At 55.4% G+C, this 24,417-nt stretch overlaps 1 protein-coding gene across 3 annotated transcripts; it reads right to left on the bottom strand.

Moving 5' to 3' along the window:
* Positions 1 to 705: 705 nt before the first annotated feature.
* COL8A2 (collagen type VIII alpha 2 chain) lies at positions 706 to 23,869 on the bottom strand. 3 transcript variants are annotated; one of them, XM_039851029.1, is made up of 4 exons: positions 23,749 to 23,869; positions 16,017 to 16,061; positions 5,603 to 5,820; positions 706 to 4,959 (listed from the first exon to the last, which is right to left on the bottom strand). In XM_039851029.1, exons 3-4 carry the CDS (start codon positions 5,802 to 5,804, stop codon positions 3,041 to 3,043), a joined length of 2,121 nt encoding a protein of 706 aa, XP_039706963.1. In that variant the 5' UTR covers positions 5,805 to 5,820; positions 16,017 to 16,061; positions 23,749 to 23,869; the 3' UTR covers positions 706 to 3,040. The 3 variants fall into 3 exon arrangements, with proteins under 3 accessions (XP_039706963.1, XP_039706964.1, XP_039706965.1); XM_039851030.1 differs by lacking the exons at positions 16,017 to 16,061; positions 23,749 to 23,869 and adding an exon at positions 12,074 to 12,888; XM_039851031.1 differs by lacking the exons at positions 16,017 to 16,061; positions 23,749 to 23,869 and adding an exon at positions 11,844 to 12,019.
* Positions 23,870 to 24,417: the final 548 nt, after the last annotated feature.

Raw genomic sequence — 24,417 nt, 5'->3', positions numbered from 1 at the left:
CTCCCATCAAACATCAGGGATATTCTGAGCATCCTTCCAGCCCAATTGGAGAGAGAAGCACACCCAGCTCTGCAGCTAACATGAGGTTTTAGGACTGCTTGGCAGATCTGCTTTCAGCCAATGTAGGGTTCTGCCAGGCGGGGCAAACCACAAGACTTTGCAGGGCATGGATTGGTCTCCAGTGTGTCATCTGATACCCAGAGCCAGAGACAGATCCCTAGCTGCAGAGCATGGCAAGCTGCGAGGCAGGTACTTTCTGCCCAGGGCAGCTCTGTGGTCCCTGCCTTCATCACTGGGCCTGGCACTAGCCCCACCCACAGGAGCAAAGAGTCGTGATTTCATTCATAATTTGTATCAGATGTTGAAACTTGGACCTTGGGAGCCTGAGCCAGCTGTCATGCTCCACTACCCCTGAGAGCTTGCAGGAATGTTTCAGGGAAGGTTGATCCGTCTTCCCCCAGCTCCAGCCACTGCCTAACTGCTTTCTTAAAAGGCCTCATGGCATTTACTTGGTGCAGAGCTTTGGCAGCTTAGGAGCACAGTTTCCTATGCAGTGGTGACAGAACCCATGGCCGGGCAGCTGGGGAGGGACACATGCTCCTTGAGAGACGGCACAGAGCAAGAGCCTCAGCAAGCTCCCTGGACGCCTCATGAAATCCAAAGGCTTGAGACCCCTCTGCATGAATGCCATTCTCAGCACTGTGCTGTTTTACACAACAGGTTTTATTGAGGCTGTGTCAGTACAGTCAATACAATTGTTTTTCTTTTCAAAAGTCCCATTTTCTTTGATTCCCAAGTGCATTTTTCCCTAATCTTCTGTGACACAGGGCACATAATAGCTATGTAGAAAACTAAGCTGCTTAACCAGGTTAGAAATGGAATGACTAATGGAAAACATTTAAACCTTAATCTTTAAAAAAAGGAATTGGAATATAAAAATGCACAAGGTAATGTAGTTTTCATTGTTAAAACCTGACATTGTTTATCAAAGCTAGTTAAGTGGACAACTGGAACTAAAATCCCACAAACATTTCAGAAGCACCAACAACCCCTCCCAAAGGCTTCAGGAGTGACATGCATCAGAAGCTCAGTTCTGTGAAACAGTTTTTTGGGGTTCCCCCATACCTTCCTTGGTCCCCTGGGTAACCATTGGGAGCTGATGAATTTCCACCCATTAGAACCTCTCCCTAACAGGTCAGATGGTCAGTGGTGGCTTTGACCCAGAAAGGAGGCTGAGCAAAGGGCTCACCAAGTATGGTTCGAGATTCCTTAGCTCTCATGGTTGTAGGGGCGTAAGAAATCCACCATGAACCCAGGCCAAAACCTATTCTTTAAGTGTCGCTTGGGCAGACTGGGTTTTCATTTCTCCTTTTGAAAGTTAAAATGAGCAGTCAAATGGCCTGCTTTGTTGGGAGAAGTTGGTGGGGAGGAAGACAGGCAAGGGGCCTGAGGGAACCACAGCTTAGCGAGTCAGAAGTCAGCAGTCACCCTCCATTTCAATATGGATGGCCTAGCGGGGCCAGAATCGGAACAGCGCAACCAGGTCAAGTTGACTAATGCAGGCTCGCACTGATTCAAGAAAGTGGGCTGGCTTGGGGAGGGCTAAAGGAGAGGCCCCAGGCCACTGCTAGAGTGGCTAAGAGTGTCCATCCCTACCCCAACGTTAATCTCAGCTTTATCCATTCGGCTTGAACCAGGGGCTGAGGGGATGGGAGGGGGATCCTGCCTGTTTCCTACAGCAGAACTCTGATTAGGGAAAATGGCAGAAAATGGCCAACTCATTGCAGAGGGGCCTGTTGGCATCCTTTTTCTCAGAGCCTCAGCCTCCTGGACCCTAATCCTGCTTAAAACAGGAAATTGGAACCAGAGAGGAAGCTCCCCAGATTAACCCCTCTAGTAGACACACATACCCACCATGTGGTCCTTAATAAGGAAAAGCAGGCAGAACCTTCATCCCCGAGCTTGTGAGCACCTTGTTCTCGGGGCCAAATGAGAGGCTCTACCTTGGGGATATTTGGGTTGGGGTGACAAGGATCCCTTACAATTTTGTATGAGAAAATCAGCCCTCCCCCCACATGAGAGAAAGGGAGAAATACTGTTTACTGATAGTTGACCCTGTCTCATGCCTACCTGTCTCATGCCTACCTGTGCCCCTCCCCAGGGGGGCCTGGGCTGCTGCCCTCATGCTAAACAGAGTCAGAGCTGGTAGGGCAGCCTGGGAGATGGAGATGCCTGTGAAGACGCCCCAGCTCCATGCCCCGACCCCTCACAAACCACCATTCCCCATGGCTGTGGCAAGAGCTGTGAAAGGGGATTAGCCCTTCCCAGGAGCTTGCAGGAGGGGCCACACACTTGTACCCGCCGTGGACAGGCCTGATGCCACAGCATTGCCCCTGGGTTTACAGTCTTGGCAGGGTGTCCATGCTGGCCACCTCGATGGTCCCCCTCCTCTCCCTTTCCCCTGGAGAGAAACAAACTCTTCAGGGGACCCACCATCATATGCTGGGTCCCAGGGGAGCTGGAAGAGCCCCAGCCAAGATCTAAGGGAGGCTATGTCCCATTCCTTGAGCAGGTGCCATCTCAGGGCCAGCAGGAAGGACAGGGCTTAAGAGTATGTCCCCCCACCCCCCGGGGGGGGTAGATGGGGAACCCAGTCCCTTCTCAGCTCTAACAGAGAAGCAGCATCTTTCACCACCCAGCAGAGCCCAGGACTCACAAGAGGGTAGGGGTCTCCGACAGCTGGGCTGAGTGTCCTGGAGCCCTGCCTGCAGGCCAGGCAGGGCAGGAATAGGGGTGCAACCCCGACACTGCACAGACACTTGGTGGGGAAGAACTCAGGCCAGCCTCTTCCAGAAACAACCTCAGCCTGCATGGAGGAAGAAACCAAGTCAGTCTCCTCGGGCCAAGGCCAAGGCCACGGACGCCTCTGTTCCCGCCTCTGTTCAGCCTTTGGTTTTTTCTTTAAATGCAGGTTCTTCGTATCTGAGAAGGTCTCTCTACCACTAAAGAGGAAGAGGCCAGGGCAGCAGGGCCCCGTGGGTTATGTGGGGCAGAGCAAGAACCCTGAAAAGGAGGAGTGGATGTACTCAGTGGAGTAGAGGCCATTGGCCTGGTCCGAGGGCATCTGCACCCAGACCTGGTCGTTGGGCCGCAGCTGGAGCACGGCTCCGCCAGACGCCTGGTCCAGGTAGCCCTTCTTGTACTCGTCGTAAGTGTAGGTGGCTGGCACGTTGTTCTTATACAAGGCCACCCACACATTGGTGCCCTTGACATGCACATGGTAAGCAAAGTAGTAGACCCCGCCCACAGGGCAGGTGAAGATGCCGGTGGCAGGGTTGTAGCCGCTGTGGCCATTGTAGAGAGTCCGATCAAATTTAACAGGCATGCCCGAGGCAGGAAAGGGTGAGGTGAGCACGGCAGTGAAGGCAGGTGTGGCATGGGCTGACAGCTCGCCCAGCCCAAACTGTGGCTTTCCGCCCTTGCCCAGCACAGCGCCCTCCACACCACCATTGGGCAGGTGCAGGCCAGCAATGCCAGTCTCATCGAAGGCCCCTGGGGCACCAGGGGGGCCAGGTGGCCCCGGAGGCCCAGGAGGGCCCGTGAGTCCTGGGGAACCAGGGACCCCAGGGGACCCTGTAGGCCCAGCCACACCAGGTTCCCCCACTTTCCCCTCTCCAGGGGGCCCTGGCAGACCTGGTTCACCTTTCAGGCCTGGAAGACCCTGGGGCCCAATAGGGCCGGCTGGGCCCTGGAGTCCCGGGATTCCTGAGGGGCCCCTCAGGCCAGGCTGCCCAGGGAGCCCCAAGTCACCCTTCTGTCCCAGGGCTCCTGCCACCCCTGGTCCCCCAGGGCGGCCCGTGAAACCTTGCTCACCCTTGGGCCCAGTCGGTCCAGGGGGTCCATGGGCCCCAGGAAGGCCCCTCTCTCCTGGGAGCCCAGTTTTCCCAGCCAGGCCACTTGGTCCCTGGTCACCCCGAATGCCAGGTGCTCCTGGGGGTCCTCCAGGCCCTACCTCCCCCTTAAGTCCAGGGGGCCCACGTCTACCAGGGAGCCCTGCAGACCCAGGAAGTCCAGGGGGGCCCCCAAGGCCCTGTGGGCCCTGCTCCCCTGGCTCTCCATCCTCACCTGGCTCACCCCTGTCCCCCAAGAGCCCCGGGACCCCAGCTGGGCCCTTGTCTCCCTTGGGTCCTGGCAGTCCTGGCATCCCGTAGCCGGTGGGGCCTATCAGGCCAGGGGGACCCCGGGTCCCTGGTTCTCCTTTGGCCCCTGCTGGGCCCTGCGGCCCTGGTACCCCTGCTGATCCTGGTATCCCCACACCATCTACCCCAGGGGGCCCTTTTGGGCCCAATGCCCCTGGCTCCCCCCTGGGACCTGGTACCCCAGGAGGCCCAGATTCACCCTTATCTCCAGGGGCCCCAGGAAGCCCATCCAAACCCGGTTTGCCCAAGCCAGCTGGACCAGGGAGGCCAGGAGGTCCGGGGGCACCGCCTTGCCCAGGAGCTCCAGGTAGCCCTGGCTGGCCCACCCCATTGTCCCCCTTGAGGCCTCGATCACCCGGGGGCCCAGGCTCACCCTGGGGCCCCGGCTCCCCCCCAAATCCTGGGGGCCCTGGTACCCCCTGGGGGCCTGGTTTCCCAGGGACAGCAATGCCTGAGGGCCCAGGGAGGCCAGGGGGTCCTGGAGGGCCCCGGAGGCCCTGGTCCCCTCGTATGCCTGGCTCTCCCCGAATCCCCGGCTGCCCTGGTGGTCCAATCTTGCCTGGGAGCCCTGGGGGACCAGCCTTGCCTATCCGGGAGAAGCCAGGGGGGCCGGCGGGGCCAGGCTGCCCATGTAGCCCTGGTTTTCCAGTGCCTGGTTTTCCTGGGAAGCCAGGAGGGCCAGGGGGTCCCCGAGGCCCAGGTTTCCCAGGGGGACCAGGCTCTCCTTTCAGATCCATTGGTAGCAGCGGTAGAGGCATTTCTGAGAGAAAGAGAAAGAGAAGGGGCAGTCAGAGCTTGGACAGTGGGGACAAAGGACCCATCTACCCACTCCCGCACACCAGCATGGATGGATCCTGAGAAGACAAGGCTCTATATCTGTTCATGAAGTCCACAACCCCGCTCTCCCCTCTCCCAGCTCTTATGGAAGATGGAGTTTAGGGTTCTTCAGTGGCAATCTTGGGAGCTTCGTGGTGTCCCCACCCAGGGCTCCTATCATTCAACCTACCCAGGCTGGGCCTTCCCCAACAGCTTGGGGTGCCTCTCATTCCTGCATGACCTGGGGTTGAATGTCCGCCAGGTGGCGCCCGAAGCCCTCTGTAAGCCAATTGGAACAGACATGCTGCCATCCCCACCCCAACCCCTGGCCCACCCCGCCCCCGACTAAGGCCCTCTACCCAGACTGCCGCACCTGCTTCCGGGCCCTACTGGGGTGGGAGGCCCTGGACCCGCATCAGGAATAAAGCGGAGATGGGAAAATCTTTTGTGGGATTGCGGGGCTGGGACCGTGACCGAGGGGCCTGTGAGGAGCTGGTGAAGGCGGGGAAGCAGGGAGCTGGGGGTGGAAAGGCAGGGAGCTGGGGGTCGGGAGCCGTCCGAGGCACTGGGGGCGGGGAGGTGCTCACCCAGGTACTGGCCCTTGCCCTCGCGGAACGGCGGGCCCACGGGTCCTTTGTGCATGGGCTGCACGTACTTCACCGGCGCGTAGCCCGCTGCCCCAACAGCCCCGCCGCCGGTGGCTGCCCGCGGCCCGCACCCCAGCAGCAGCAGCAGCAATAGCAGCAGCAGAGGTGATGGCACAGACAGGGGCGTCAGAGCCCCCCGCATGGCGTCCACAGGCGTGCTGCAGGGAGGAACCGAAAGGGGCCATCAAGCCAGCCCCTGAGTGGTTTGGCACCAGGCCCAGGAACTCACAAAGAGATCAGAAGTTAGATATTATTCACAAGCAATTCCCAAAGTCTTAGAGTCTGAAGAACCTCTCCCAACCCTGCCCTGGCTATCCATCCCCACTGCCGTCTCGCGGCCTTCTCCCCTGGACAACAGGCTTCCCCCAGACCAGTCACTCTGCAGTCAGACACCCTTCCAGAGCCCTTGGAGGCCTCTGCTCAACACTCTTTGATGACACCCACTACCATTTGCTGTGCGAGGCATTGGGCTAAGCTCTCCAGAGATGAAAACTCGCTGAATTTCCCTAGCACTTTAACAAGGTAAAATTCTCATCATCCCATTTTCCAGGTGACAAAAATAAAGCAAAGATCTTTTGGAAGCAGAACTGGGATGTGCCTTAGATATGTCTGACTTTGCATTACGTAGGTGCCCTTCTGAGGCTCCCCACTGCCTTCAGGATCAAGTCCATGTGCCTAGCATGGCACTCAAGGCTTTTGTTTTTAAAGATGAGAATTTTAATTTTTATTGATAAACCATGATTTCCTATTGAATACAATTAGCAATAATATAACCTTCTAGCATTTAAAATGTAAACTTTCAGAATCACCTTAATCAATACACAAAGCTTTCATGTCTGGGAAAATAAATTTTTTTCCAAAGTTTTTCATAGTCTTTATATTTTTTTTAAATGCCAATTTTTTTCATACTATATATACATAATTTTTTTAACATTTTCTTTTTGAGGGGGAAAATAATGTTTTATTTCAACAGTAGTCTTCCTAAAAGAGCTCCTCAAAATAAGAGATTTATGAATAAATTTTTATAAACCTTCCTGTGTTCAAAAGAAATCGACTCTACCACATCAACTGCACCCTACTAAAAATCCGAAACAAAAAGCCTGGAAGGACCTGAACAGAGCCACATCCTACTGAAGCCATCAAAGACATCTACAAATAGAACATGGAAGTACCCTCCACCACTGAATCAATGCAGTGGGCTGGAGAGTGGTAAACCATGGCCTCATGACAACATGAAGTGGACTTATTCTTAAAATAGGTAGCAGCGCATATATCAATATCACCCCTATTACAGAGACACACACATACCAAAGCATAAGTGTCTTTTAAGTGAAAAACTCAGAAATGATCTTGGAAATATCTATTTTCCTGGGCTACAATAACTGAAATGAAAATGACAATATTTTATGGATGATGCAATGTGGCATCAAGAGTCACTTGAAAACATAACTCATTGGCTAAAAATAGTTCTAAATGCTATCTCATTGATAGATACTTAATTAAAAATGTATATTGAAGGCTTAGTTTCCTAAAAAAAAGTAGGATATCAAGTCCTTTTAAATTTAATCTGTACCTGTGTCTCCAATCCTGTCACCTACCAGGCTTTACTCTGCCTCTCCCGTCCCTCAGACCTCTGCCCCAATAACAAAGAACTCCTTATGGCTTGCTCCCAGACTCCAGGTAGCCTCACACTTCTGGGACTTTGCATCTACTGGTTCTCCACCTACAATGTTCCTCTCCTCTCTTACTCATCCTTCAAGTCTCGAGGAAGCTGTCGCCCCTTCCTCCATAAAGTTGACTCCTCCCTTCTTTTCTTTCTGACCTAGTCTGGTTACAGCATTTATTCACAAGCAGGAGTTTAGGGTTCACCTCCAAGAACAAGGCCTGGGTCGGGAGAAGCACAGGCTTTTTGCTGAAACAGCCAGCCTGAGTCCTCCACTCCCCAGCTGGGGGAGCTTGGGCAAGAGGTTTCCACTTTGTGAATCTGTTTCCTTGTCTATAAAGTGGGATAATATGTCCACACAAAAGGGTGTACACGAATGTTCATAGCAGCCGTAAAGTAGAAATAACACAGAGGAGCATCAACTGATGAAGGGGTGAAGTATGGTATATCCATATAATGGAATATTATGCAGCAATTAAAAGAAATGAAGTATTGAAAAATGCTACAATACAGATGAATCTTCAAAACATTATGCATATAAGTGAATAAGCCAGTTAAAAATTATATAATTCTGTTTATATGAAGTATTCAGAATAAGTAAATCTGTAGAGATGGAAAGTAGATTTGTGGTTGCCTAGGGCTGGGGGGGCGGGGGAAATGGGGAGTAACATTTTATGGTGATAAAATGTTCTAAAATTTATTGTGATGGTTGCACGAGTCTATGAATACATGAAAAAAATATTGAATTGTAAACAACTGTTTAATATGCAAATCATATTTTATTATTTAATAGGTAAATCATGTTATTTTTTGAAAACTGGGCTTCTCAGGGCTGCTGTGATGATTAGAGATATTGTGTCTGCCTCACAGCGGACAGCCACTAATATCTGAATTTTACATACCCAAGGAAAGCCCCACTTTCCCTCGGATCTCTGCTCTGGGCTCCCCTAACCCCCACCCAAGGGCCCCTCAGCACCTGTGCCTGGTCTCCAGAGGGGTTTGGGGGAGGGTTGTGCACACCAGGGAAGCATGTGGGGAGCACAGCCCTCCCTGATGCGGGACTGAGTCCGGAGCTGCAGCTCAATGTTCCCCTAAACTCAGTGTCATGTGGAGCTTTGTAGGAATGACTGGAGGGTTCCGGAGAAGGTTGGTGAAGCTGCCAAACCAGCTCCGGGGTTCAAATTCCAGCTCTGCCATCAGCCTGGTCTATAACCTTGGGCAAGTCACTCAGTCTCCCTGAGCCTCAGCCTACCACTCATGGGGCTCCCCACGCACCAGGCCCGAGCTCAGGGCCCAGCAGGCTTCACTTCATGGAATTCTCTCAATGACCCTCTGAGGCTTATGCACTTATGTCCTCATTTTATAGATGTTGAAACGGAAGCTTGGACTGTAAAGATCTTGCCCAGGACACATGACTGGGAAGTGTGAGAACCGAGGCCTCATCCAGAGCCTCAGCACGGGGCCCCTGCTCTGTCACATGACTGATGCCAGAACTCCTGAGGCTGCGCCTGACAGGCCCGGACCTCTGGTCCTGCTGATGGAGGCTCTGGCCAGACACTGCCCTAAGGTTTTACATCCCACACACATACTCAGCCTCGTGAAGCGTGTTAGCCTTGTTTTAGAGATGAGGAAACTAGGTGCAGTCAGAACCTAAACCGAGGCTGTCTGATCCTTGAGCCCCCGCCCTTACCACCATACCACCCCACCTCTCATGAACAGAAAAAGGGCCCTCCTGCACCAGCCACCTGATGGGGTAGTGGGGAGCAGTGCTCACACATGCACAGGGCCAGAATACTCTGCTTGATGAGTGGCAGGAGGGTAGGGGAGCAGGTGGAGGCAGGTAGAGCATGTAGCAGGAAACAGAGGGAGGGGAGCGAGCCATTCTGGCCCGAGTAGGCCAGAGGCCAAGGTCGTGGCACCACCACAGGAGGACTCAGGACAGCCCTAGCTCTGGGGACCTGAGACAAGGCCTCACTAGTGGTGGGGGGTGATAGAGGGGACAGGCAGCCTCAGACTCAGCTGGGAGGACTGTGGAGGGGCACAGGAAGGCAGGGCACCAAAGGAAGAGCCCCAAGTCTAGTCAGGAGCCAGGGCAGGGCCTCCCGGCTAGCTCACCACCTTTCATTCCTCCTTGGCAATGTAGGTCTCCAAGGAGCATCCCTACCCCACACCCTGTGGCTCCCTGAACTTGCCCTTTCCCAGCACCTTGGGCACTGTGTCCTCTCCGCTGAGGTGGGACAGACCTGCAGCGAGGCCCCAGAGCAGGAGCTTCCTCTGGAGTGAGGAGTGTCTACGGCAGAATGATAGCTCACATTTGCTGAGCACACAGACCTCCCATCAGGCACCCGCCTAGGTGCTTTATGTTCAGTCTATGATTTAATTCCCAGCAGGTCTCTGGAAGGGAGGAGCTGTTGTGATTCCTCTTTCTGTAGATGAGGAGCCTGAGGCTCAGACAAATACAGTGATGGGCCCACTGGCTACAGCGGGAGCCAGGATTTGAACAGAAGGCTGTTAACCACTGAGCTCTTAACCACTGTGACATCCTGCCATGGGGGAGGCAGGGAGAGAGACCAGCCAGAGAGCAAAAGCCAGACAGAGGGAAGCAGACTGAGAAAGATCTCTCTCTTGCAGCTCCAAGCCACCTGTGGGTTTGAGGGGGAAAGATTACTCCATCTCTTAGAGGTGAGAGGCTGGCATGTGCCAGTATGGGTGAGGGTTGCAGGTGGATGTGAGTACACGGCCAAGAAAAGGGGTGTGCTGAGCCTGTTCCTGAGGCTACAAAGATAAATAATGCCCTGGATGATACAACGCAGCAGCCCAGGTGGGACAGACTTCTCCCCGACCCCAGCCACCATCAGAGCCAAGGGTGCCTGGGAGCCTCTGAGCCCCCCACCTCCTTCTCACTGGCACCCCTCCCCCACACACCTGGGCTCCCTGAGGCTCTCTGGCCTCTGCACACTCCATTCCCTCTACTGCATCTCCGCCGCCTACCTCTTACGTTATTCCTGGACATCAGGGAAGCCTATTGGATGTCTCCTGGGCTCCGCTGACAGCTGCAGGTCCCCATCTCAGCTCTTATTCTTCTTGTTGGCTCTTCTGTTCTCTCTACCCACCACATTCCCCCAACTCCGTGCCCAGCACGGGACTTGGCTGGCAAACAATAATTCTCGATAAATGTTCGATGAGCTCAATTCACCGTCAGATTTAAAGATCATGTCAGTAACTCATTCAGTCCTTTCCTCAGACTTAGCACAGATCTGTGTCACACCGCCCTGGGAACGCTCTCCCCAGGCAGAGGGGAAGAGGCAGGGATATTCCCGTGGCCTCGGTCAAAGACCTTCAGCTAAGAACAGCCTGCCCAGGGAAGCCAGGTACACAGGGAAGGATTCATTCCCTTACTCTTGTTCTCCCCGAGAGGTGTCAGGAGTCAAGGGAGGGCTCTGAAGCTCAAGCGCAGCTCTGCTGTGTGACCTTGGGCAAGCCATCACCCTCTCTGGTGACTTCTTAACAAGAAAGGCAGGACCCAGGGAAGCTGGGAAGGGGCTGGGCTGGCAGGGGCACAAGGTGGGGTGCACGAGGAGACGCTGATTCAGAGGATTGAGCAGTGGCGGCAGCAGGGTGGACGCGGTGTTTGGACAGCTGCAAGTCCTTAACGGGGATTTCCCCCCTTTTCTACAAATCCCCGTAAAACAGCATTTTGTCCAAGTCAGCGTTTTGTGGCAGGCTGGCCCTCCCTGGGGCGGCCGAGGAGGCTGGCTAGGAGCGGGTAGTACTCTGGGGGTCTTTCAGACCAAGGGAGGGTGGGGGGTATGGGCCCTGGCAGGAAGACATGGCACGAATGCAGAACCCCACACCCACTTGGCTGTGGGAGGGGAAAGGGCATCAGCTAACAGTGACCCCTCCCCACCAGCCCCCTCTCTCAAAGGGTCCTGTGTCCCAGGAGTGACCGACAGAGGGGACTCAGGTTATCCTACGGAACTTAACAGCCTGCCCACTCCCCATCCCATTTCACAGATGAGCTATCAGAGGTCCAGATAAAAAGGGGGTCCTAAGGGAGGGGGCTCCCAGAGAACCATGGAGAGATGTGGCTAGCACAGCCCTGGCAGCCTCCCTCCCGGGAGGGTGCATGGATCATAGCCCCGGGCAGTCCAAGCCCCCCACCCCAGACGGGGTGGCTGCAGCCGAGGGAGCGGTGGGAGGGCGCAGGCAGCCCCGGGGCCTGGCCAAACCACAGGTATGTTAAGAGACGCTTCCTGTTGTGGAGACATTTCTGCGGATCGGCTGCCCCGCTTGCTCCCCCGGTGCCTCCTGTCTCCCCACTCCCCCGGCCTCGCTCTCTTCTTCCTCCCCGACTCATTTCTCTCTGTCTCTGTCTCTCTCCAGCCCCGTCTAAGCCACCTCAACAGGTGAGCAGCATTTCTTGCACATTTCTCCCTACCAGGGGTGCAGCCTGGGGGCCCTTAAGGCTTTCCTAGGTCCCAGCAGCCCCTGGACTCCCCTTCCAGCACAGCTACTTACCAGCTAGGTGATCTTAGGCAAGTGAATTAACCTCTCTGAACCTCAGTGTCCTCATCTGAGATGATCTGAACCATCGGCACCCCAGGCATGCTGCCCTGTCTTGCTACCCTGATAGCCAGGAAGTTGTCCCTTCAATCTAACCTCAGTTCTTCCTGCTGCAAAGCAACATCTCTGACCCTTAAAAAACTTAGGCAACCAGCTGCCAAAGGCCAGGACCTTGTGAAAATTACCTAAAGTTAATTTTCTGGCCTTCTAGGCCTTTTCTCTGACTGCTCCTGAGATGAAACTGACCAAGGGTCACACGGATGGGGTCAGAACTAGGATGGAGGTATGGATCTTGGAGCGGAGCAGAGGAGCTGCCCTCCTCACCCACTAGGCGTGACGTCCACCCCAACCGGCCAGCCGGGCAGCTCCAGTCTTCTCCAGGATTCCTGAGCCCCCCTCCCCCAACCTACCTCTCTCCCAGCTTGTGGAAACTAGAGAGCCCTTTCCCACCCTCCTCTCCTGAGTCTCGGATGAAGGGGGTCCTGCCTCCTACTCCATGCCCAGGCCCTCCACACCTCTTCCTCAAGGGCCTCTGTCTGTCCATGGATGCTGCCCCCCAACCCACCCACTCCCCAGTTTCTCCATCCCATGTCCACACAGGCCTAACTCTCCCCCACCAGCCGCCCTCATCTCCCTCCAGCCCTTGTCAGCCAAGCTTCTTGAGAGAACTGTCTGCCCCTCACCCGCAGTCGCTATGCACTCCCCACCCTCTCATCCCCATGCTACCTTGTCTCCAGCACTGAATTCTCCCTGGGACCCTGCTCTTCTCTTTCCTGGAAAGGTCCCTCCTCAGATTCCTCTGCTCCCTCTTCCTGTCCACTCTGCAGATCCAGGCTTGCCCTAAGGAGCTGGCTCAGGCCTCGTCTCTGGATGTTTCTCCTGCAGTTTCCAGGTTTCACCAATCCCCTCACCAAGGACTCCCACATCTGTCTCCAGCTATGGCCTCTCTCCTGAGCCCCAGACTCTTGTGTTCAATGATGAGCTGAGCATTTCTCCTGGCTCACCCAACTGATGTCATTACTCTCTCCTTCGTTACTTGCTTCCCTCCGCCACTCCCAGATGCCCAGGCCAGAAACCTGGACATCACTTCTGACTCTTCCTTCCTTATGAGGCAGTAAGGAATCTCTTTAGCCTATGTAATGCCTTAGCACAATTAGAAAAGCCGACCCCTCCTTCCAGCCAACTCAGGCCCTACTCATTGCCTTTCCTGGGTGCCCTTGTACAGTAGCCAACATGAACAACTGTACATGACAGCCCTGTTCCTTTACCCTCAAAAGCCCAGTCCAATCTTAGGGACTCAGTCTCCTCTACCCCTCTCACTTCTGTTCCTTCGCTCCTTCTGCATAGTCTCTGCCCTTATACAGACCTTACGAGACACAGCCCAGAGCCTGGCACATCCCAGCCATTTAATAAAGGTTTATTAAATTAAATTGCTAAATCCTCACCTGGATTATCATAATAGACTCTCTCTCATCCCTCACTCACAGCTTTTCTGTTTTCCTCAATACATCCTATAAATACCACAACGGTGCTTCTCAAACTTTAGTGTGTATCAGGCAGTGTTTAAAAACACAGTTTCTTAAGCCCCTCCAGGGATCCCGATTCAGCAGGTGTGGGATAGGGCCCAACATCTGCATCTCTAACAAGTTCCCAGGTGATGCTTCTGCTGCCTATCTACGGACCACACTTCGGCACCGCTCTGCCCATGGCCTTCCCTTCCTCTGGATTCTCGTGGCTCCCTAATGCCAACATGATAAATTCCATGTTATTCTTATGTAGTTTCCTAGAGGAAGAGGCATACTTTAGACTCAGTAGGATGTGAAGCAATTAGGGGGCGGAAGGTAGAGAGAGGGGGTGGAGAGATTGATGGCAAGCCCCTCGCAGCTCTGAGATCACAACTAGGAAAGCACACTGTCTAAGTTATGTAAGGGGGAGGCTGGGGACCAGCTCCATGCACGAGCCGTGTGGGTGTGTGCCATGCCCATCTGTGTCCCTTCATATCTCTGTGCCACTAAATCCAGGTCTCGTGTATCTCAGGCACCTCTTGGCGTATCTTCCCTCGCTGTGTCACCATCCCATTTGTCCATCTCTGTGACCCTCTTCGTCTTTATCTGTCCTCTCCTATATCCTTATATTTAAATCCCTGTCTGAGTTCCAGGCTCTGTAAATCTCTGGCTATTGGTCACTCGACGGGACCTTCTGGAAGCGTTTATGGCCTTGACACTCACACTAACTTTAGGTCTGTGTCCAACCTCCCTGGACGATCGCTGAGCAGCCCCCACAGAGTCTGTGCAGGGACTTGTGGGGTCCAATGTGAGCTCTCTGTCCCGTGGGATCAATATGCGACTGACCCCCTCAAATTTAAAAGTGCAAGTGTGAGGATTGCTCCAAAGCCAAAGAGCTGCCTGGAATCTGAGAGTTGAGGGTGAGGGGGTGGCAGGCTGGGACAGGGCTACCTGGGGACGGTGTCATCGTCCAGGCAGATGGCAGGGCAGGAGTGCTGCCCCTGCCCGTTGTGTCTACCCGACCAGGCTGCAGCTCCACCAAGATTCTCAACATTTTCACCCTTGCAGGGTGGACTCCCAGACCCAGAGGAACCTCGATTTGGAAAGCAGCATTGGAAGTAGCCCCTGAGGGGAAGGTGATGGTGGAATTTTCAAACTGAGAGCAGAGTAAACATCAGGGCAAGGAATATTGGAGGGGAGGGTGCTTCTGAGGGTGTTTTCAAGAGGCAGAGGACTTATAGGTCTGAGAAAGACACAGGCTGGAGATAAAAATAGGGCTTCACTGACAGGGTTGCTGCAGCCTGGATAAGGGCCATGGACTCACCTTTGGGGAAAACGCCCCTGTTTAGAGAGTGAGAAGAGCCCACTGCGCTTCTGAGCCCCAGCCTCCTGATATCCAGATGCCCCAAGCTTCTCAATGTCTCCCTGTACCCGCCTGCCGGCTTCACCTGATGATCTCCTCTGCCCACATTGCCTTTTCTCTCTCTCCTCCAAATATGTTATTCTTCATTGAAAACTCAGCTCAAATGCCTCTTCCTTCAAGTAGCCTTCCCTGCCTCCTCTTAGGCATCTTTCCCCCCAGCTCCACCTCATCTCCAACTGGAGCTTGGCACACAGGAAGTTCTAGGTACAGTCTGCAGCCCGGTGCTCTGGCTGCAGGCCTCTGACCACCCATCTTCCACGTCCAGCCAAGCCCACAGGGTCCCTTTTTCTTTGTGGATATCCCAGAGTCCTTCTCAGCTCTGGGCTGGAGGCAGCTGAGGCCGAACCTCCCTTCCCGCAGACAACTAGATCTACCTCCCAGGCCCCCAGTCTCTGCCCATCTCTGAGACTAGACACTCCACTACTCCCTGAGGGAGGAGCATCTTGGGGCAACTAAATGTCCAGGGAGGTAGGAATAGCCAGGCTGAGGCACACAGTAGGTGCCCCAGACCCAGAAGAGGCCCAGCAGTGGGCAGGACCCAGAGTAACAATGTACCCTCAGGCAGGTAGCCAGGGGACCGGCCCTTCCCCACCTGGGGCTCAGGCCTCAGCTGGTACATTCACTCTCACTTCCCAGCAAGGGCCCCGAGCTTCTGACCAGCACTGGACATTGAAGGGTCCCCACAAACCCAGCCACCCCCAAGCCCCAGGCCAGGCCAGGCCAGGCAGGGCCTCCTCGCTGCCAATTCCTCGCCTTCTGGTTCACATTTGCAGTCTTTTCCGGAGCGCCACCCGCCGCCCGCTGCCTACCCACGCCTGCCAAGATTCCTGGGCCTTCGTGGCTTCCCCGCGCACGGCGGCGGCAGCAGCGGGCGGCAGGAGGGGCTGGGCCGGGCAGGGAGGGGGCCCGGCAGGAGCACAGCCAGGCCACTGCACCCGGGCAGGCCAAGCAAACACGGGCTCACGCCAAGGAGCCAGGGCAAATAGTTCACAAATGAGAAAAAGCTGCTTCCGAGTTGGGCCGGGATTTTAAAGCTCAGGCTGCAGGGAGCTGAGGTCACCTGCAAGAGCCTCTGCCTGCTGGACATCCTGGGCTGGGAGGGGCTTCCGCTGCGGTGGGAGGGAGCAAGGTTAGATAGCGGCCAGCGATGGGCTCATCCAGCTCGGGATGTCAGAGAACCATGCCCCCAATCTAGCTTACCTTTCAGGTTGGAGGGGCCTCTGTAGGTCCCAGCAGAAGCAATACCTGAGGATGAAAGAGAGAAACAGTGAGAAAGATGCCAGGCGCCGGGAAGCCTCCTGCACTAACTCACAGCCCCCCCAGTGCCTGCCACGGGCTTCTTACCAAGAGTCTCTCCTGGCCCCAACCTCAGTCCCTCTTCTCAGGAAGCCAGGATGTGACTCCCTTCATTCATTTCACACACACTTAGCCATGTCCACAGGGTGCCTGGCCCTGAGTTGATGTAGTTCCTCCTGTCCCGGGGCCCACGCAGAGGAAGCCCCTTCTGTGCACCAGGGTTTATGCTAGAGAAGTCCCTACTATATATTTCAGGCCCTGGACTGGGGTGGCCCCCACTATAGGCTAGGGTTCCTGCCTAGGAAAGCTCCTACTGTGGACAGGGACCCTAGGCTGGGCCTTGGGACATGAAATGGCCCAGCCCCATGCTCTGCCCTGAATTAGCTGGAGGCATCAGACAAATGGCCACTACACAGCTGGCTAAGATCTCTGGGCTCTGGGAGCACACAGCAGGGAACACTACCTCCCCCTTGAGTCTTCCCAGAAGGTTTCATGTAGGAAGGGGCGTTAGAGCTGGATCCTGAAGGGTGAGTAGGAGTCTAAAAGGCAGACAGACAAAGTAAGAAAAGAAATTGCTGGCAGTAGGAAGCCTCTCGGCAGATGCAGGGAAGATCCAGAAGTGCTGTGGGGTTGAGAAGACAAGCAGAAGCTGAGAAAGCTGGGGCGACCTAGTGAGGAGCCTGGAATGCCATGTTTGCGTCTCTCTAGAAGGCAATGAGGAGCCATGGAAGGTTGCTGAGTGGGGGAAATGATGTGATCAGAGCCTTGAATGACCAGGTTCCCGTTTCTGCCTCAATCAACCATGATGCCAGGCTGTGGCAAGACTCAATCGAGGTCACACAGCTGTCCACAGGGGAGCTGGGGCTGTAGTCCAGGGCCCGGCGTGACTTTTGGGTAGATGGGGAGGGGTCACGCAGCCAGCCCACCTGGCAGGCAGGCCTACCAGCTGCGTCACTCTCTCCCCTAGCTGCTCTCTTGCCTCTGCTCACTCCCATGGAAACTCTGACATCCCAGCCTTGTCTCTCACTGAACAAGCAGCCAGTTCCCCAAGCCAGCGGCTCCCAGGCCTTCTCTCCAACTCAGCTGAGCCCCACCACTCTGAATACCATGACCCCAGAGGTGGGTCAAGAGGCTACTCTCTGAGGGCCCAGCTTAGCTTATGGAGCCTGGGTGGGAGGTCCTCACTGCCCAGCTCAACCCCAGCTTCTCTGGCCCCAACCCCCAGCCCATCATGAGGCCTGGAGAGGGGAAATGACTTATGTTGGATCTGGGTTTTGAAGGATGACCATGGATTTGACTGGGTGGTGATGGAGAGAGGCAATCAGTCCAGGCCGAGGGAACAGTATGTGTCAGTGTATGGAGGTGTGGAAATAAAAATAAACATAAAAACTAACTAACTAAACATAGATAACATTTATTGTGCATCTCCTATGTGCCAGGCACTATTCTGAGCTCTTCTCATGGATCATCTCATTTAATCCTCACAACAATCCAGTGAAGCAGCTACTTCGTCTCCCCTTTTTCACAACTGGAGAACCCAAGGAACTGAGAGGTTAAGTAACTGGCTCAAGGTCACACAGCTCATGAGGGATAGAGCCTGATTTTGAACTTAGGCTGTTGGCTCCAAAGCTTTGGCTCTCCAGTATACAAATGATCTGAGATGAGGAGGGCTGGCTGGGGTCAGCCTGAGAAATGCCCTGAATGTCAGGATGAGAGGCCCCGGGTCCAACCTAAAGTTGGCTCCTCATTCTCCTCCTTAATAATAACAGTCTCTAAAGTCCAAGTACACTTAATGCACCAGACGTAGCACTAGGCCTGCTCCAGGCATTATTTTATCAAACAAATTCCCTGTAAGGCAGGAATTGCTATCCTGTTTTTCTGAGCGGGGAGCACCGAGGACCAGAGAAGTGACGTCCATTCTCCAAGATTACAGGACTGGGAAGCACAGGGGCCAGATCTGAACCTTGGCGCTTGCCAAGCCCCCCAAAATGGCCAAACCCTGTGCACTTGGATTTCCTGGAGACCTTAGCTATAGGTCCTTCTCCCTGCTTCTCCTCCAGCCCCATCTGTACCGCCTCAACCCAGATGGTAACATGGACCGGCAAGGCTAGGAACAGAGTGGGCAGCTCCCATCAAGGGCCGCAAGGGTCCACTCCAGTTACCAAGGCTCCTTCAGTCCCACAAAATAGAGAGCTGGGGTGGGTGGGTATGCCAGGGCAGTGCCTGAGCCAACTTCAATGGGACTCTGTTCTTAACCTCCACCCCCAGCTGCCTTTCCTCACCTCCTCCTTGAGCTCCTCCCTTGGCGACATCTCCGCCTTGCACAGAGCCTGCTGCCAGCTAAATCTCAGGCCAGATGTGGGTGGGACATTACACACCCCCAGCCCCAACCAGTTTCTAAGAGCTGCAGGGCTCCCAAGGAGCCTGGCCAGGGCCCAGGCCCGCTTCCTCACCCCGGCTCTCCAAAATGAGGTGCTAATGGCCATGCGGCAAATAGCCTCTCCCAGAGATGGGCTCACGAGAGAAGTCTCCACCACTTTCTGAGCCTCCTACCACAAGCAGGACCTGGGCTGAGTCTTGCTTAAATATCATGATGGGTTAAGAGCCCAGCTACATGTGTTCTCCCAGCCCTACCCCTTACTAGCACATGACCTCATTCATTTATGGCTCAGCTTCGTCAGTAAAATGAGAACAATTCCTACTTCATAGAGCATTTGTGAGGATTAAACGAGTTAATTTCATGTAGCAGACTTCAAGCAGTGCTTGGCATAGAGGAACGTTTAATAGATGTTCACTATTATTATGTTATTATAATCATCATTACCATGACATCTCCCAAACGCCCTGTGAGGTTAGATTATAAACTCTGTTTTATAAGTAAAGAAACTGAGGCTCAGAGAAAAGTCACTTGCCCAAGTTCTCCCAACTAGCCAGTGGTGGATGGCCCCAGAGTTTAGACCAAAGCTGAGTCCGCAGATGACAAGGACAGCCTCACAGCTCCCAGACGCTGGGGCACAGTGTGTCTGGGAGTGGGGATGGGGGTCCTCCACACCCCCTCAGCCCCTCCTGCCTGACCCCCAGGGGCCTCCCACCCAAGCCCATGCTGCGCTGCAGGAGGGGACTCTGCATTCCTGGCTAAGCAGCCGGATTTGCTGTGCTCCAGCAACTATGAAAAGAATGTTTGCCACGAGCTGAGCCACGGTCGCCTGTCAGAGGGAGCGTGGCCTGGAGGGCCCACGCAGAGCTGCATGGCAGCCAGCAGCCGCCACAGTGGGAGGGAAGGAGGTAAAACAGAAAAGTTCTGGGTAGCGAGGGCTGTGGATGTTGGATGGGGGTAGACACCGAAGAGTTGGCCTCCTGGCACCTTTCAGAAGAGAAATGACCCCTCCGCCTACGTGGCTTCTCAATATAGGCTCCAAGGAGAGCCAGGATGGCATTGCTGGCCCGTCTCACAGATGGGACTGTGGAGGCCCAGAGGAGAATTACCTGAGGTCACACAGCAGCCAATGGCAGACCTGAGACCAGAGACCAGGACCCCTTCCTCCCAGAGGCTGCCCTCCCTCACAGGGCCCATGGAGACCACAGCGCTTTCTTAGTGGAAAACCCATCCCAGCCCTCAGTGTTCTGGGCTCTCTCTGGGTTTGACCTTCTCAAGCCCATTATTCTCCCATTTTCCTCGCCCCCACCCAAAAGTACCTTATGTTATGAAAATACCTGGCACTCTGTGCTTGACAGTTAGGTTTCCATTCCTTTTGCCACTAAACCGAGCCCTGGAGAGGGCAGTGCCCCAGGGGGATCAGTGGGAATAACATGAGCTATGCGTGAATCCCAGCTTGGCCCTTAGCAATGTGACACTTGGCCAGGTTACCGGCCTCTCAGAGCCTCCACTTCCCTCTCTGTTAAATGGACCGCCACTTCCTGCCTTACAACATTGTTACAAGGACTAAATGAGATTTACTAACATAGGACTCAGCATAAAATAGATGCCCAATAAACTCTTATTGTTCCCCTCCCCCAAGGAGACAGAAAGAAGAACTGAAATTAGAGAACTTCTGGTGACAAGGTTCCCTGCGCCCCAGGTCCCCGATGGGCCCTACTAGTGGGAGAAGCCTCTAGAAGGAAGGGACCCCTGAGCCCAGGGTCCTGGCCTCAGGTCTCAGTCCTGCCACTGGCCTCTGTGACCTCAGGCAAGGTCCCCTCTGAGTCCCCATAAGATCATCCATGATATGAGCCCACAATGCTGGCATGGCTCTCCCCATGAGGCTCTCCCCATGACCCTCTGCCACCCGCTTCTCCTACCCTCTAAGAGCCAGGGATCTCAGCCCATCCAGGTTGCGTGGGGACAGTCACCTCCCAATTCAAAACTTTCCAAAAATCTGAATGGAAGCAGGGCCAGGTCTTCCGAGTCCCTTCCCAGGATTTAATCAGAGAGCTATAACAGCCGCGGATCAGAAGTCTGGGTGAAAGTTCTAGCTGCTGCACCATGATCACGTGTGTGACCTGGGACAATGCCTCACCTCTCTGCAGGCAAACAACCCTGGAGACAAGTATTAGCATTCTCATTTGATAGATGGGCAAATGGAGGCCCAGAGATGGGAAGTCCCTTACCCAGGGTCACATGGAAAGTAACCCAGGCCTGTCTGACTCCCAAGGTCCACTCTTTCCCTTACTGCATGCAATGCCTTCACTCAAGACCTGCCACCTACACCCCACCATCTGGAAATCTCTGTCTGGGAATATGACCTCCCTGGCTGATGTCTGGGCACTGGTGTGTACAAATGTAGCCTCACATACCCCCTTGGGCTTCTTTACACACCCCAGGCTTCACAGACACTTCCCCTCCAACTCAGGGCCACATTCGACGCCCAGGCCCAACCATCTCAGCATACCAGACCCTGGAGCCCAAATCCAGCGCTCCCCTCCACTGCCTCCTCTGGGGACAGGCCACAGCATCCTAGCCTGGCCTGCACTCGCCTCACTCCCCAACCAATCAGTCAAGGCCTGTCCAGTCTTGCCTCTTACTCCTCTCCATCTATTTCATCCTCTCATCCCCATGGCAACTACCCGCCTCAGCCCCCAGCATCTCTCTCCTCACACTCTGCCTGACCCCCTCAGTAGTCTCCTTGCCTATAAGATCCCTCTTTGTCCTTGACCCCAGAGAAACCAGGGTGACAGCCAGATTGCACCACTCTGCAGCTCACACCCTTTCTCTGGACAAAGCCCTTAGAAATCAGACCTCAGAGTAGCTGTTAGTCCTTCCCACTCAGTCTGCCACTGCATAAGCCAACAACAACCCACTGTCTCCTGAGAGAACTCTGCACCGTCCACCTCCACATCTTTGCACGTGCTGTTCCCTCGGGCTGGAATGCCCCCCCACTTTCCACCACCTGCACCTGTCGAAGTCTGGTTCTCCTTGAAAGCCCTAGCCAAATGCTGCCTCCCTGGCTACCCACCCCCACACACTTTGGCCTGCATGATGTAACTCAGCCGACACCCTGAAACACAGCTGTACCCCGCATGAGAGGTTGCTGTTCCTTTCTGGTTCTTCCACCCCAAATCTGCAAGTGTCTCGGCCCATAGATGGGATCAGTTCATCTGAGGCCCCATTTTTCTACAAGGGGAGCCCCATGCCTGCCACTGGGGGGTCTGGAGTGGGGGTCAGCGGGGCAGGAAAGCTGGAGCTCTGCCAAGCTCTGGTCTAGCTCAGGCCCAGGGCAGGGGTGTTAGTGGGGGAAGCTCGGGCTGACAGCCCTGTTCAATATCTTTCCCCTCCCTCTTGCTAGCAGACACATTCACTTCCATTTTTTTCTTTCTCTTCTCTCTGAGCCAGAGTGGAAACATTCATTTTCACTGTGGTGGACAAAGTGAAACCGGAGAGAGAGACCCTAGTGAACGTGTCCGAGTGTGAGTGTGAATGTGAGTGCGTGTTGTCCTGTCTGAGTATGGCTGGGCCATGCGGGACCTGCCATGTGTCTGTCTGTAAGAGTTTGGGCAGGTTCGCATGTGTGCATGTGCCCTACCTGTCATTGTTCCAGCATCTGTGGTGGTGTATGTTTCAGTAGAGCATGTTCACATATGGGATTGTGTGTTACTGTAACTGGGAGGGAGTGTAGCTGTGTGTGACTGTGTGAGTATGTCTATGGTGTGTCCTCATTATCGTTTTGGGGTGATTGTGTGTCCAAGGATCTGTCGGTGTTCACCAGCCCAGCAGGAGGCCACTGGTGGCATCTATGCCCTGACAGAGACCAACACCCCATGGTGTCTCCTCAGACCTACACCTCCTCCCCTGGGCTCTAGAATGAGCTCCCTGAGGCCCCTATCTGTTCAGGGCACTGGGGGTCAGTCCCCAGAGAGGGACCCGAGGCTTCCTGCCCCTCCCTATCTCAGCCCCACAGCTCCCAGACCTTTCAAATGCTCACAACAGCCCCCGGGAGGCTACCTGTGCTAAGGGTACTCTGAGGAGGGCATGGACACCTGCCACCAGACAAGGGTACAGGCCTTAGCAAGAGGCACTAATGCAGGCAAAAGGAAGAATGTGTGGGTTGCCAGGGTCCCCTGAGGGAGGTCAGTGGCATTTCTGTGTGGAGAACTAGCATGTTCTCACACACAATGAGGGTCTCACACACTTACTGACATGCACATTAAGAACATACTGGCAGATACTCACTGTCCTCCTTACTCCCACAACTGCACACACTGACCTGCTCACACACAGAAACGCACAAGCAGACTCGGATGGCTTTCCTTTCCCCAGCAGGTAATTCCTGGGCTCCTCTGGCTGAACAGTATTTCATCTCCCCGGAGACTCCTTGGGGCTACTGTGTCTCCAGCTCCAGGACAGACACATGGAGGAGGCTGTTCTGGGGCCCTCTGCCCCCAGTCCCTCTGGGCCAGACAACCGCCCCCTCACCCCGCTGCAGACAGCCCTGCTAGTCTCAATCCTGAGCTGGGGGAAGGTGCTGAGCCTCTGGCAGGGACATGTCGCAGAACCTCAGTCTCCATTTGTTGGGGGAAGGGGGAGTGGGGGATGCTGCCAAGACACCTGGAATAGGACAGACTGTGGGGGCAGAAGCAGAAAAATGGAGAAGCTGGAAGGTGGCCAGCAAACCAGCCGGGGCAGAGAGAGAGAGGGAGGGGGAGGGAGAGAGCTGAACGGCTTCCCTGCCCAAGGCTTGAGGGGGTTCCAACGCTCCTCGCCCCCTCCTCTCTCCTCCACCGCCCTGCCAAGCAAGCTTTGTCATTCCCATTTCACAGGTGGGAACGGACACTCCCAGAGGCGAAGTGACATGCTCAGAGCCACATTGTCTGGGAGTCCGCCAGGGGCTGTCTGATGATAGAGCCCCGCTTTGGGGAGAGGGAAGGAGGAAGGGGCTTTATCTGGGATTCTGCCTGGGCAGCTCTGGCTGCGGAGGAGGGAGGAGGCCGGGGCGTGGGGGAGGACGAGGTACAGGGAACCGGATGGGCTCCCCTATCCTACAGCCAAACTCCTGACCCGAGTCCCCATCCCGTCCCCATCCCGAGTCCGAGGAGGCGCCGGCCCAGCTGTCCGAGACAATCTTAGGGGAAGCCTGGGCTAGGTCCTGCCCTCGGAGCCCCCCCCGAGACCTGGCAGCCAAGCCAACCTCCCTGCCTTTACCTGCAGGGCCGCCTGGGCGCCGCTCCTGGCCCTCGAGGGTGGCCCAGGGCGCGCGGGCTCCAGGAAGGGGGCGTCGGAGGCTCGGGGCGGGGCGGGTGTCGTCGGGGTCCGCACCGGCGGGTCTCCGCGTAGCTCTGCGGGCCGCCCTCGCTGCTGCCGGAGTGGGCGGGAGGGCGGGGTGGGGGGACTGGGGAGGGGCGCGGGGGGGCGGGGCCTCCACCCTCCTCTTTCCACAGCCATAGCCAAGGCCCGCGCCCCGCCCGGCCCGCGCGCCCAGCCCAGCCTCTACGTCGGCCTCCTTCCCGGGACCCACTCTGAGACACCCCCACAGCCACACACATCCCGGGCAGCTCTTCTCCCAGTCACCCTCAAGCACCCCGTGCCCGCGGGCCCCCTGGTCTCAAGGGCTACCGTCTAGGGAGCCACAGACCCAGCTGCTGAGAAGGAGGACATGGGGGTTTCAGTGTGGAGATAGGGCGGGCGGCACAGGGAGCGTGGCCCCAAAATGAGCAGTGACAGAAGTCTTCCTGCAAATGGTGACCCAAGCTGAAGCGGGAGGACTTACAGGGGGAGAGCGAAAAGGAGTGGTTGTGATCTGCACATTCAGGCTAAGGGAGGTGAGCCTGTGTGCTCGGAGGCCGACAGGGGCCAGATGCTGGATCTCGTAGG

The sequence above is a fragment of the Pteropus medius genome, unplaced genomic scaffold (genome assembly GCF_902729225.1).
Source record: "Pteropus medius unplaced genomic scaffold, Ma_sr-lr_union100, whole genome shotgun sequence".
NCBI classification, from domain to species: Eukaryota; Metazoa; Chordata; class Mammalia; order Chiroptera; family Pteropodidae; genus Pteropus; species Pteropus medius.
Note: the sequence above shows the minus strand (reverse complement) of the source record. Positions and strands in the feature narration are given on the sequence as shown.

What these genes read in the sequence shown, in the direction of transcription:
- COL8A2 (XM_039851029.1), bottom strand. Translation starts at nt 5,804, where the DNA reads ATGCGGGGGGCTCTGACGCCCCTGTCTGTGCCATCACCTCTGCTGCTG. An exon ending in GGGCAAGGGCCAGTACCTGG is followed by an intron (nt 4,960 to 5,602) that starts GTGAGCACCTCC and finishes TCTTTCTCTCAG; the next exon opens with AAATGCCTCTACCGCTGCTA.